The sequence below is a fragment of the Aulostomus chinensis genome, chromosome 18 (genome assembly GCF_037954235.1).
Source record: "Aulostomus chinensis isolate RoL2024-O1b breed Wild chromosome 18, RoL_Achi_v1.0, whole genome shotgun sequence".
Classification (NCBI taxonomy): domain Eukaryota; kingdom Metazoa; phylum Chordata; class Actinopteri; order Syngnathiformes; family Aulostomidae; genus Aulostomus; species Aulostomus chinensis.
This window is the reverse complement of record NC_141337.1, coordinates 1,721,596-1,734,590: the sequence shown is the minus strand read 5'-3', so window position 1 is coordinate 1,734,590 and position 12,995 is coordinate 1,721,596. Positions and strand designations below refer to the sequence as shown.

General features: G+C 48.1%; 2 protein-coding genes across 2 annotated transcripts; one reads left to right on the top strand and one right to left on the bottom strand.

Moving 5' to 3' along the window:
* Positions 1-246: 246 nt before the first annotated feature.
* LOC147244579 (heat shock 70 kDa protein 1) lies at positions 247-3,125 on the bottom strand. Its single transcript, XM_086186269.1, has 2 exons — positions 2,978-3,125; positions 247-2,357 (listed from the first exon to the last, which is right to left on the bottom strand). The coding sequence occupies exon 2, from the start codon at positions 2,337-2,339 to the stop codon at positions 420-422; it is 1,920 nt and encodes a 639-aa protein (XP_086042395.1). The 5' UTR covers positions 2,340-2,357; positions 2,978-3,125; the 3' UTR covers positions 247-419.
* A 3,503-nt stretch (positions 3,126-6,628) lies between these two features.
* Positions 6,629-12,638, top strand: LOC147244578 (chymotrypsinogen A-like). The gene is made up of 6 exons (XM_086184940.1): positions 6,629-6,767; positions 8,118-8,138; positions 8,644-8,809; positions 9,223-9,491; positions 10,032-10,171; positions 11,123-12,638. Exons 1-6 carry the CDS (start codon positions 6,719-6,721, stop codon positions 11,381-11,383), a joined length of 906 nt encoding a protein of 301 aa, XP_086041066.1. The 5' UTR covers positions 6,629-6,718; the 3' UTR covers positions 11,384-12,638.
* Positions 12,639-12,995: the final 357 nt, after the last annotated feature.

Below are 12,995 nucleotides of genomic sequence, written 5' to 3'. Positions count from 1 at the left end.
TTCCCATCCTCACAGGTAACAGTAAAGAAACACTTACATTTCAAATCCAAATGGGACCTAACTTCGACATGGCTGCCCAAAACAAAGAGAAATAGAGAAGGGGGTGTAGGATGTTGACCACAACACAATCAAAAGCAATAATTAGACCAAAAATATTTGATAACCGAGAAGTTTAACGATTTGATGTCAACCCAAAACCTTGTGTTGCAAATTATTAAAATGAAACCAACAAAACCAAAATCACAATTTTCTTAACATATTATCCATAAAATATATTTATAATTGTATTTACAAAATATATATATTTATAACTCTATAATCCAGCAAGAACAAGACATTGAGGGAAATCAGTCAAAATTTCACATTTTAAAACGTGTCTAACTGTCCCGGTGAAGACAGCGTCCACATCGGGGGCCACTTCAGTCCACTTCTTCAATGGTGGGCCCCTGGGTGCCGGTCCGCGCCTGCTGTCCGCAGCTGCCTGCAGGACGTCCTCCCTGGTACAACCTGCTGATGATGGGCTGACACACCTTCTCCAGCTCTCTCTGCTGGTGCTGGTACTCGTCTCTCTCAGCCAGCTGGTTCTTCTCCAGCCAGGCTATGGTCTCCTCACACTTGTCCACCAGCTTCTTCCTGTCCTCCTCACTAATTTGCTCCCTCAGGTTCTCGTCCTGCACGCTGCTCCTCACGTTGAAGGCGTAGGACTCCAGGGAGTTCTTGGCAGCGATCTTGTCCCTCTGAAGCTCGTCCTCAGCTTTGTATCTGTCGGCCTCCTGCACCATCCTGTCGATCTCTTCTTTGCTCAGCCGACCTTTATCGTTGGTGATGGTGATCTTGTTCTCTTTGCCTGTGCTTTTGTCCGCCGCCGACACGTTCAAGATTCCGTTGGCGTCGATGTCAAAACTGACCTCGATCTGCGGGACCCCTCGTGGAGCGGGAGGGATTCCTGTCAGCTCAAACTTGCCCAGCAGGTTGTTGTCCTTGGTCATGGCTCGCTCCCCCTCGTAGACCTGGATGAGGACGCCGGGCTGGTTGTCGGAGTAGGTGCTGAAGGTCTGGGTTTGTTTGGTGGGGACGGTGGTGTTGCGTTTAATCAGGGACGTCATGACTCCTCCGGCTGTCTCGATACCCAGGGACAGAGGCGCCACGTCCAGCAGCAGCACGTCCTGAACCTTTCCCGAGGTGTCACCAGAGAGGATGGCGGCCTGGACGGCGGCGCCGTAAGCCACCGCCTCATCCGGGTTGATGCTCTTGTTCAGCTCTCTGCCGTTGAAGAAATCCTGCAGGAGCTTCTGGATTTTGGGGATTCGGGTGGAGCCTCCGACCAGGACCACGTCGTGGATCTGGGCCTTGTCCATCTTGGCGTCCCTCAGGGCCTTCTCCACCGGCTCCAAGGTTCCTCTGAACAGGTCAGAGCACAGCTCCTCGAAGCGAGCCCTGGTGATGGAGGTGTACAAGTCCACGCCCTCAAACAGAGAGTCGATCTCGATGCCGGCCTGGGAGCTGGAGGACAGGGTTCTCTTGGCCCTCTCACAAGCCGTCCGCAGCCTCCTCAGGGCTCTCTTGTTCTGGCTGATGTCCTTCTTGTGTTTCCTCTTGAACTCCTCCACAAAGTGGTTGACCAGGCGGTTGTCAAAGTCTTCTCCGCCCAGGTGAGTGTCTCCCGCCGTCGCTTTGACCTCAAAGATGCCCTCTTCGATGGTCAGGATGGACACGTCGAAGGTGCCTCCACCCAGGTCAAAGATCAGGACGTTGCGTTCTCCTGACTTGCCATTGTCCAGACCGTACGCGATGGCGGCTGCCGTCGGCTCGTTGATGATCCTCAGGATGTTCAGCCCTGCGATGACGCCTGCGTCTTTAGTGGCCTGTCGCTGGGAGTCGTTGAAGTAGGCGGGGACTGTGACCACAGCGTTGGACACCGTGTGACCCAGGTAGGCCTCAGCAATCTCCTTCATCTTCACCAGGACCATGGAGGAAACCTCCTCGGGGTAGAAGGCTTTGTCCTCCCCTTTGTACTCCACTTGAATTCGGGGCTTCCCTCCGTGGTCGACCACCTGGAAGGGCCAGTGCTTCATGTCCGCCTGCACCACCGCGTCATCGAACCTTCGTCCGATCAGCCGCTTGGCGTCAAACACGGTGTTGCTGGGGTTCAAAGCCACCTGGTTCTTGGCCGCGTCGCCAATCAGTCTCTCGGTGTCAGTGAACGCCACGTAGCTGGGGGTGGTCCTGTTGCCCTGGTCGTTGGCAATGATTTCTACTCTGCCGTGCTGGAAAACGCCCACGCAGGAGTAGGTGGTGCCCAAGTCGATGCCGATCGCTACGCCTTTACCTGCTGCCATTTCTCTGGAGACGGTTACCTGGAACAGTCAGACAGTTTAAGCAACAAGCTGAAGGAGAGTTTAGAGCTTCAAGACAAAAACACAGGTGCACAAGAACTTCCTTCAAATCTGGGGCTTCACGTGAGGAGCTGAAGTTTTCAAGTGGAGGGTTCTTCATTCGAATTTTCTCCTTCTGTATTTTCATCGCTGTTGTCTCCGTTTGTGGTTTTCGGTCAGTTCAATAAACAATATCCTAAGGTGAACCACAGCAGAGCAACAAGATAATTCATGAAACTTACAGCCTCTAGGGACACCAGCGACTCTGACATGTCAGAGACCAAAATGATTCGCTCCATCACTGAAAAAATACTTGACACGTTTATTTATTTCATGGCTTAAAGATTTTTTTTTCTGATGAAGTTCGGTCAGCATCACCACCATCTGATCAGTTCAGTGCCTCTAAACGATGACGGATGTTCTTGTGTGGAGTCTCAGATTCGTCCCGGTCTGGGCTCACACGCCGCGCGTGGGTCAGCCGTTACAAACCATCCTCGGAAAAGTACCGTCCTGTCGCCAAGTTCACCACTCGAAAAGGTATAACACCTCTTTAAAGTGGACAAAATGAAATTAAAAAAGTGAAAAACAGAACTTGAACTCACCGGGTGTGAGAACGAAGGTGGGAAGAGGAAGAAGAAGAGTGTCGACCGGTTTCCTACTCAGCCTCTGAAGTCGCTCGATGCCGGTGACAGGGCGCCACCACATATGTATACCCTGTTTGTCCCCTCACCGTTACTTCTTGAACCTTCCCGAAGGTTTTGGTCCAATCACAGGGCGCAGCGGGAGCTCTGCGTGATTACGTCACTGCCAGCGTAAACAGAAAGTCCGACGGGCTTCTGGAAGAGTCGAGAGAATTGTGACAGAATCGGCGTGTCGGTGACTGTAAAATAGGCGAAATTACACTTCAAATTAAAATCAAATTAACAACAAAAACAGACGGAAGTAACGACAGAGACGTGGAAACAAAATAACCACGAATACATTCAAACATAAGTCTTCAGTTTGTTGTTAGCATTATTATGGTGTTAGCTAAACATTACAGGATACATAAACGTCAAGGAGATGGTGATAGATTTGTTGAATTCCTGTATTCATATCATTCCATTTGGTTTAGTAAAATGGGTGTTACCTGAGGCAGAGGGAGATTGTTTTGTTTCATGATCACTTTTGAACATTAACTTGGTGAACGTTTCAGTGAAGGAGGACCAGATTACTATGAGGACCTGGAGGCCTGTCTGAAGGACATAAAAACATGGAGGACCCACTATTTTCTTTTTATAAACTCTGATAAGAATGAAGTTCTTGTGCTGGGCCCAAACACCTGAGGACCACCTGATCTGATGAGACAGGTACCCTGGATGGCACCACCCTGGCCCCCAGCACCACCGTAAGGAACCTAGGAGTTCTCTTAGACCAGGACCCTTTAACTCCCACATTCAACAAACCTCCAGGACGCCTTCTTCCATCTACGTAACATCGCTAAGATCAGACACATCCTGGCTCAAGAAGACGCAGAAAAACTAGTCCCTGCTTTTGTCACTTCCAGGCTGGATTACTGCCCCTCCCTCCTACCAGGCTGGACTAATAAGTCCCTAAAGACTCTCCAGCTGGTCCAGAACGCTGCTGCCCCCCTGACTAGAACTGGTAGCAGAGACCAGGTCTCTCCTGGACTGCTTCTCTGCATGGCTCCCTGTCAGATTCAGAGCAGAATTTAAAATCTCCTTCTACCATTAAAGTCCTCAACAATCAGGCTCCTTCATCCCTGACAGAGCTCCTAGTCCCCTATGACCCAGCTAGAACCCTTCACTCCCAGGATGCAGGTTTCCTGCTGGTTCCTAGAGTTCTAACAGTAGAATGGAGCCAGAGCCTTCAGCTATCAGGCTCCCCTCCTGTGGAACCGTCTCCCAGTTTCAGTCCAGGACCCAGACCCCCTCTCTAGGTTTAAGAGCAGACTTAAGACCTCCTTGTTGATCAGGCTTCTAGTCAGGACTGCTTAGGCTGGCCCTTAGATCTGCTGCTATAGGCTCAGACTGCTGGGATCTCCCATGATGCACTGGGCTTCTCTCTCCTCCTCCTGTCCTCAGACGTGTTACTAACTCCTCTTCTTCTCCCCTCATCCCAGATCCTGGTGCTGCTGGAGGAGGCTCCAGACCTGAAGAGGCTCCAGCTGCCACCCGTAGCTCCACCTGCTCACGTCCCCATCTGTCCATCAGTCTCTCCTCCTTTCTCTTTCTCTTTCTCTCTGTCCCTCTCTCTCCTTCTGTCTCTCTGTCTTCCTCCATTCTCTGTCTTTGTCTCTGTCCTGCACTCCTGCTCTCTCTCCGTCCCCACTGATCCTGGATCTGCTCCACCTTCCTGCTGGTGAAGGAAGGTTCTGGTGGTTGCTGTTGCAGGATGTGCTGCTGATGGAGAATTGTTGGGTGGAGGTTCATTGAAGGAGGGAGGTGCTGGACCTGCTCTACTTGGACAGAGTCAGGACAGAACTTTGGTTGGGGTTTGGTGACACACAAATAAAACTGACTTGACTCCACTACCACTACCACTACTACTACCATTACTACTACTACTACTACTACTACCACTACCACTACTACTACCACTACTACCATTACTACTACTACTACTACTACCACTACTACTACTACTACTACTACCACTACTACCATTACTACTACCACTACTACTACTACCATTACTACTACCACTACTACTACCATTACTACTACCACTACTACTACCACTACTACCACCACTACTACCACTACTACTACTACTACTACTACCACTACTACCATTACTACTACCACTACTACTACTACCATTACTACTACCACTACTACTACCATTACTACTACCACTACTACTACCACTACTACCACCACTACTACCACTACTACTACTACTACCACTACCACTACTACTGTACTACCACTACCACTACTACTACCACTACCACTACTACTGTACTACCACTACTACTACTACTACCACTACCACTGTACTACCACTACCACTACTACTACCACTACCACTACTACTGTACTACCACTACTACTACTACTACCACTACCACTGTACTACCACTACCACTACTACTACCACTACCACTACTACTGTACTACCACTACCACTACTACCACCACTACTACCACTACTACTACTACTACCACTACCACCACCACAATCATGAGAATACCAGTCATGATAATTATACTAACCAACATGACTAAATGTGGTGAGGGAGCAAGTTCGTCCCCACTGCCACGGTTGTCCTGCTCTCAGCAGTGACCGCTGGTTTATTGCCTCTACTTGTTTCTTACGTGTAGGAAAACTATGTGGATAAAGGACCTCGCTGGTTATTTCCCTGGAAATCCGGACTAATTGTCTTTATTCTGATTTCATTCATGTTTACTGTGTCATGTTCAGACGCTGTTATAAATATCGGAGGGAGCCGTATTCCAACAACACTTGAACACTGATAGTCTTGCATGATGCTGTCCTGTGTTCCAGTGTTAAAATGTGTCTGGAGGCCTTCCATCGATACAGACTGGAGCGCTGCTTTTGTCCAAGCTACCTGATGATGTCATAGTAACCTTTCCACTGAAGGCTGACGAGCGGCGCTGCTGTCGGAGCTGTTGCATAATTCCCGCCTCAGATTAATGACCCCCCCCCCCCCTACACACACCCCCCGCCTCTTCTTCACCTGCTGCCTCATGGCTTTATGAGGCGTTCAGACTCACAAGGGATTTTATAAGTCAGACGTCTCACTGCTTGTGTCAAAACATGGGTGATGTCCTGCAGGTCCTGGTACTCAAATGAATCGTGAACAAACAGCGTGAATTTGCATTCATTCATTTGCATTTGCCCTGTCCATTAGGATGTAGCTGGAAAAACTCAAGTCAGCTCAACTTTATTTGTCAAGCGCTTTAAAACAACCACAGCTGACACAAAGTGCCGCACAGGAATAATCATAAAAGGCATAAAACAAAAGGCTAAAAGCCAGTGAGGAGGAACAACAGCAACAACACAACTGAACAGCAGCAGCGTCTCACACTGGGCCAGCCCGCATCTGTCACAACCCGTCAACTTCCTCTTAAAAACAAGCTTTCAAAGTTTACATTACTGAGGCCATTCATTCCATTTCTGGCATTTCAGCACAAACCTTCACAAACTGGCTGCACAAGTTCACATGTCGCAATGTTTCTTTAAAAGGGTGTCAGAGGAATGTGAGGTGTGTTGCCTGCGTAACAGCAGCGGAATCCGCCAGGTCCACTGACCACTTAAATCTCCCTCTCCCGGCTCAGTCCTCACACTGACTTCAGGACACTCGGGGAGGACACATCATGGAACTGATGCTCTTTGTGGTGATGCTGCTGAGCTTCGTGGCTCCAGGTGAGTGCTGCGTCATCACTGTTACCGCCTGCTCTTTCTTGAGAGTCATCAATAGAGATTCGTTCAGAGTTACGCAGAGTGAGGGAATGATCCTCAGGCTGGATCGTCAGAGGCAGGAAGGATCGATCCAGCTGGAACTCTGTGGGGTCCTGGACTCTCTCTCAGGTGGAGGAGCCCCGCGTCTCCTGCTGTTTCAAAAGGCTGCAGCAGGGACCAGAGCGGAGGATGTCAAAGTGTGAAGGGAGGCTCAGGGAGCGCAGGGGAGGGAGTCGTGCGTTCCAAAGTAACGATGTTGTCCCGGGTGATGATCGAGGAAGTCCAACGGTGTTGACGCTGTCATGGTTCATTAGTTTGTCAACACAACGCCGACGTCCCTCGTGAATCTCAAATCTCCGACGACTCCAATGATGGAAACGCGTGATATATCTGCTGCATTTTACATCCCTTAAAATGTTTGTGGAACTCTGCTTGTTCTTTCAGGGCCCCTTAAACCTTCTGTAACCATAGCAACAGCAATAGTTACTTCTATGCAAACATCTGTGTGGGTGCCTTTACACGCCGTGTGTCGTCAGACTGAACGTCCACGCGGAAGCGAGCCTCATCCCATGGCCTGAGGCTTGGGTTTCACTGATTGTGAGATTTCACTTTGAACTCGGAGGTTCGCCTGCTAGCTTGACCGTTGATGAGAACACGTCTCACGCCGTTGAAATCAAAGAACCCGACTGCTGTTGTTTGGATCGTATTCAGGTTCCTCCAAGTTCACCTCAGGTGCTTCTCAGGATGACCTCCACGGGACTCCGGGGTTCCAAATGTGGTCTAAACAGGTGTGGGGTTTAGACCAAACCCCAAACTGTGCTCCTGACAGCATCCTACTGTGTGACCCGTGTCCCTCATTGATGTATTTAAGGGTCCTCTGTTGCAACCATGACTAGATAATCAGCTATTAATACCAAGCACCAGATGAACCAGTTCGTCTGGGTGTGGCAGCCATTTGCCTGAAACGCACCTCGCGGTTCTCACTTATGTCATTACCAACGATCAAAGTGATTTTGATAACTCGCCGCTGAGTTTGCCTGCATATCAACTTTAGAACTTGTTTAGAAGCTGGTGTTCCCTTATGTTTGGCATCTTAATCTCCTTTGGTTCTTTCTGGGAAACGTGACAACACTTCCAGTATCACCTGATAGAATCAGAGGAACAGAGTTCAACCCAACAACCGACCGAGCCCAGCAAGAGCGAGACCGAGGCAGACGCATCCTCATCCTGGAGAGTTTTTCTGCTCTGGTCATGAAAGGAGGGAAGGAGGCGACATGATTGAGTAACGAGTGCTGTTTGTTTTCTGTCCCACAGGCGTCAGGGGACAGCTGGACGGTGAGTGCTGCTCCTATGATTCCATGCAACTTTTACTCAGAGACCGAAAGCCTGGCTTGTCAGCCTTTTCTGTTTTCACATAACAAAGACGCAGGTTTGGTCGCTGGAACCGGTTCAGATCTGTCCCTGGACTCAACTCCACATTTCTTTGCTGCCTTGACAGCTTCTTTCCTCCATCTCTCTGTGTTTGAAGAGATGAAACTGTACTGACTCACCGTACTCATTTTGCACATTCTTCATATCAGTTCAATTTGGATGTCATAACCTGAACATGTCTGAAATTCTTTTACACTGAACGCAGTAAATGACTTACAGTAAAGGTATCAAAGACAAAGAGGAGTCGTAAAAGTAGGAAGTACAATAAAGCATCTGACTGACAAAAAATCACAAAAGAAAGAGAAACAAACAGACAAAAATGAAAAAGTAAGAAAACATCACATTTAGGGGAAGGCGTGACCACTGATCAAATTTGTTGTAACCTCATGGTCGCTGATGGCAACCTCAGTATGCGGCAGTGCGCCGCTCAACAGCAAGATTGTCGGGGGTGATGACGCTGTGCCGGGGGCCTGGCCATGGCAGGTCAGTCTGCACGACACCTCCTTCGGCCATTTCTGTGGAGGCTCCCTGATCAACAGCAGATGGATCCTGACTGCTGCCCACTGCTTCACAAGGTGAGTATCATGTGACTCGGGGACTCACCTGTCCCAGAACAAAGAGCTGGCAGCCCTGTGAACACATTCGTCATGCTGCTGGTTGTGTGATCATTTTATGACGAGCGACAATACTTTCATGTTGCTCGTGGAGGCGACAGGAGGAAGTGAACTGTGGTTGAACTGGTGGCTTTTACACTCCAGAATTCTGACCATGAACTCCAACCAGTCACAGTTTTCCCACTGGGAGGATTTTAAACTCAACATGAGATTCAAGACAAAATACCAGCAGTTGGCAGTATTAGTATTTGTAGGAGCAGTATTAAGTAGTTCAAACCCAACTCCCCACACACGCAGCTTCTCCCTCGGTTACTGCGACTGGCAGCGTGATCGTCTGCTCAGGCCTCCAGTGACGTGACTCTTCTTGCTCTCAGCACCAGCACAGCTGGTCTGGTGGTGTACCTGGGACGTCAATCCCAGGAGGGCCTGAATGAGAATGAAGTGTCTAGCGAAGTGTCCCGGGTCATCAGGCACGAGGACTACAACGACCAAACCCTCGACAACGACATTTGCTTGTTGGAGTTGTCCTCATCTGTTGACTTCACCTCCTACATCGCGCCCGTGTGTCTGTCAGCAGAGGGCAGCACCGCCGAGGCTGGGACAGACTGCTGGGTCACTGGATGGGGGACGATCGCGAGCAACGGTGAGACCTCGTTCAGCCATTTTTAATGTGTTGTTGATGGTGAACGCCTGAAGCTGCACCTTGACGTCACAACCATGTGCGCTCATGTTCAAACAGCTGTCCTTCAGGAGGAGCCATCATTTTAAATCTTCATGTTATTTTTCTTCACGTATGAACTTTTTAGTCTGTTTTTTTTAACCTTCACATCCACAACAAACGTGGACGGATAAACGATGTGAAAATACACCATTTATCATCACCACTGTGTTCCTTCGCTGGCTAATTCAGAACAACCACTGTCCAATTTTAAAGCTGTACTTGATTCATCGCGGGTGGACAGTTCTCAGCTGCTTCCATTGAAAAGTTTCAGTGTGAGTTTTCAAAATCACACCTAGGGGTTCAATAGAAATGGAAACGTTTGAGTACATAATTTTAAAAAATGTGACAATGACCCTCACGATTGATTGAAGCACCTGGAAGTGAGCTTTTCACTTACATGAGAAAACCTTTCATTCTTTCCAACATCCAATCATATGAATAATGGTAGTTTTTCCTTGTCAGTTCCTCTTCCGTCTCCAGGAAACCTGCAGGAAGTGAGCGTTCCCGTTGTGCCCAACACTGAGTGCAGCGAGACCTACAGTACCCTCACAAGCAACATGATCTGTGCCGGTTTGCCAGAGGGAGGAAAAGATTCCTGTCAGGTGAGTCTGGAAAAACTCTGGTGGACTGGCAGCAGGATAACATAAAAACTAGGAGGCTGATTTCCACCTGACTGGCTGGAGGGTTGTGACACCGGCCCGGAAAGAATCAGTGAAATTGTGCCTGTGAACAAGAAAACGCACTGAAATGAAAACAAACATTCACTGATTTTTCTTTAAAGTTTAAAATAAAAAAGCCGTTTGCATAAAACTTTGATAAGCTTTTTTTTTGGGGGGGGGGGGTCTAGATCTATTTTATCAGTCAGAATATTTAGCAGTTTCTTGCCAGTGTGAGAGATTCAGGTGTTGCTCAAAGGCACATGACGTTCCTATGACAATCAGCAACAGGAAGTCGTGTCAGTTCATAATTCAAGTATCTTTAATTTCACTTACCAGCCTCTTATTTAAACTGTTCCCAACTTCCTTCCTGTCCTCTACTGTTTTCTAATGTTTTTCGTTTCTGTAAACGTAAGACCCAGAATCCTGCACCAACCGCCAGTTCGCCCTGTTAGCCAGTCCTCTCAGCAGGGCAAGCTGATACCACACAAGTGATGGTGCCAGTCGGCTGATGTGTGGGAGGGAGGGAGGGAGGCGTGGCAGGTGCAGGTGCTTCTCTGTCCCGCCCCCTGCCACGCCTCCCTGCCCCCCTAGTGTGTGAGTGCCCAGCCCAGATAATGTGTGCGTGTTGGTTCACAAGGCAGAGTGGAAGGAAACGGCTGATCTGTGGGAGTTTCACCCCGTCTCAGAGAAAGATCAGAAACTTGCTCTCTGTAATAGACCGTATGCAGACTTGGAGTTCCAAGTTAAAAAGTTTTGAATATGGCGACTGGTTATCGGCCAAACTGGTATTTAAATGTCGGCATCAGACCAGAATTTCCATTTCGGTTCTTCCCAGATTTCTTCTTCCTGGGAACTCCCTGCTCTGGTGTTCATGCATGTGCTCCTTGTGTGCAGGGGGATTCAGGCGGTCCCATGGTGTACCAGAATGAAACTACATGGGTCCAACTTGGTGTGGTGAGTTTTGGATTCGGATGCGCTGAGCCTGATACCCCCGGCGTCTACGCCCGAGTGTCGCAGTATGAAACCTGGATCAGGAACAACATTGGCAACGACCTGCCGGGCTTCATCCTTGTCGAGGCTGACGGTGCAGCCAGCCACGTCGCCTCCCTGGTGCTGTCCATTCTCCCTCTCTTCTGTCTATTCACGCTCTCATGAGGGTTCTGATGGTCTTTGTCTGACAAACCATCAGACCTCATCATGCGTCTTTCTTCAAAATAGGGATGAAATCTGTGAAATTGGTGGTCGTTCCAGCTAAAGGAGGGAGGGCAGATCAGGAACAACTGGGCCTTGATTACTTTGAGGGGTTAACTTTCAGTACATGAACTGTGTTGGTAAGATTCTACAATCATCAACGAACAACGTGTCCCCAGAACGACGGCGCGAATAAATGAACTTTGAATTTAATTGCTACATTCTTCTGATGTTGTGCTCAGACAAACTGTAACCTCATCATGAGTTTCATCTCCTTGATTTAACCACAACAGGCAGATCAACACACTGTTTCAACGATGCCGTGACGGAAGGTTGTCGAAATACGACTTCATTTCTCATGATTTGTTTTCATGTTTGTCCAGAAGAGGGCAGGCAAGCATTTAAAATGCTTGATCTCTGCCTGGAGTCTGGATGGGGTCCGCACCAGCCAACGTGACGGTGAGACAGCGTTGGCCATTTGTCGACAAACCCGTCACAGAAATCTGACTGAAGAATTCAGACTCTTTCTGCCGTCAGCTAACAGATGTATCAGTCCAACAAAAGCTGCGCAGAACAAAAATGAACCTGACAAATTAATCTGATGTGTCTTCAGACGCACAGCAAAAACTCATGAAACGTAGTGTCTTTAAAGTGCAATATACAATGCCAATTTATTGATTATTCAGAATTATTAACCAGCGCTGCCCAGCCAGATTTGTCCTGCCAGTCCTGAGTATCAAGCCGGGGACCCTCCAGTCACACGCTCGCTTCTCTAACCTCTGACCTCAGCTGTTGGAAGGTTGTGTCAAGTTTGACTTTCCTGGGTGAAAACAGGCTTGAGGTATTTGCTCTGATGGTGAATTTAAGATCTTTTCTAAGATTGAATTTGTCATGTGACCGGAGAGGTCAGGAGGAAACATGTCTTAATCCCGTTATTGCTGCATGTGAGTCGTTGCACCCAACGCTCACAAACATGATTCAGTCCGAACACACAAACCTCCAGATCTGACGTGGGAGTTGGCACAAAATCAGACGCAGCGCTCGCTTCGAAAATGAAGAGCTGTGAAGGCAGGAACTGAAACTGGAGTTACATGAATTGGAACTGTGCTGGCTTTTCTGTTTATTGTGTGTTTTGGTAATTTAATTTCTCTCAAATAATTACTTTGTAATAACTGAACTTTGGGTTGCATTTTAAATAAATCTGTCCTTTTTATCGTAACCTTCGAGTTGTGTTATAAGTGTGTCAGAGGTTTCCCCCAGAGAGTTGATGTAGAAGAACCTACAGGGGTTGTTTTTTTTAACTATACAGGTATTTTAAATCCTTTTTTCATACAGAAATACTTTGTATAAAGTCAGTTACTTCACTGTATGTATGATGTATCTGTTAAACTAATTTATATCCAGTTAATCCCAGCGAGGTGTTAGATAGTGAGTGAGTTTGAACTATTAACTGTCTCCAGCTAGCCTAGCATGTGGAAATCCTTCGAACTGCTTCCTGCACAGGTGTCAACTCCTTAATATAATCTACTATCAACTGGTTTTGGTTAAAACCAGTTGATAGTAGATTATATTAAGC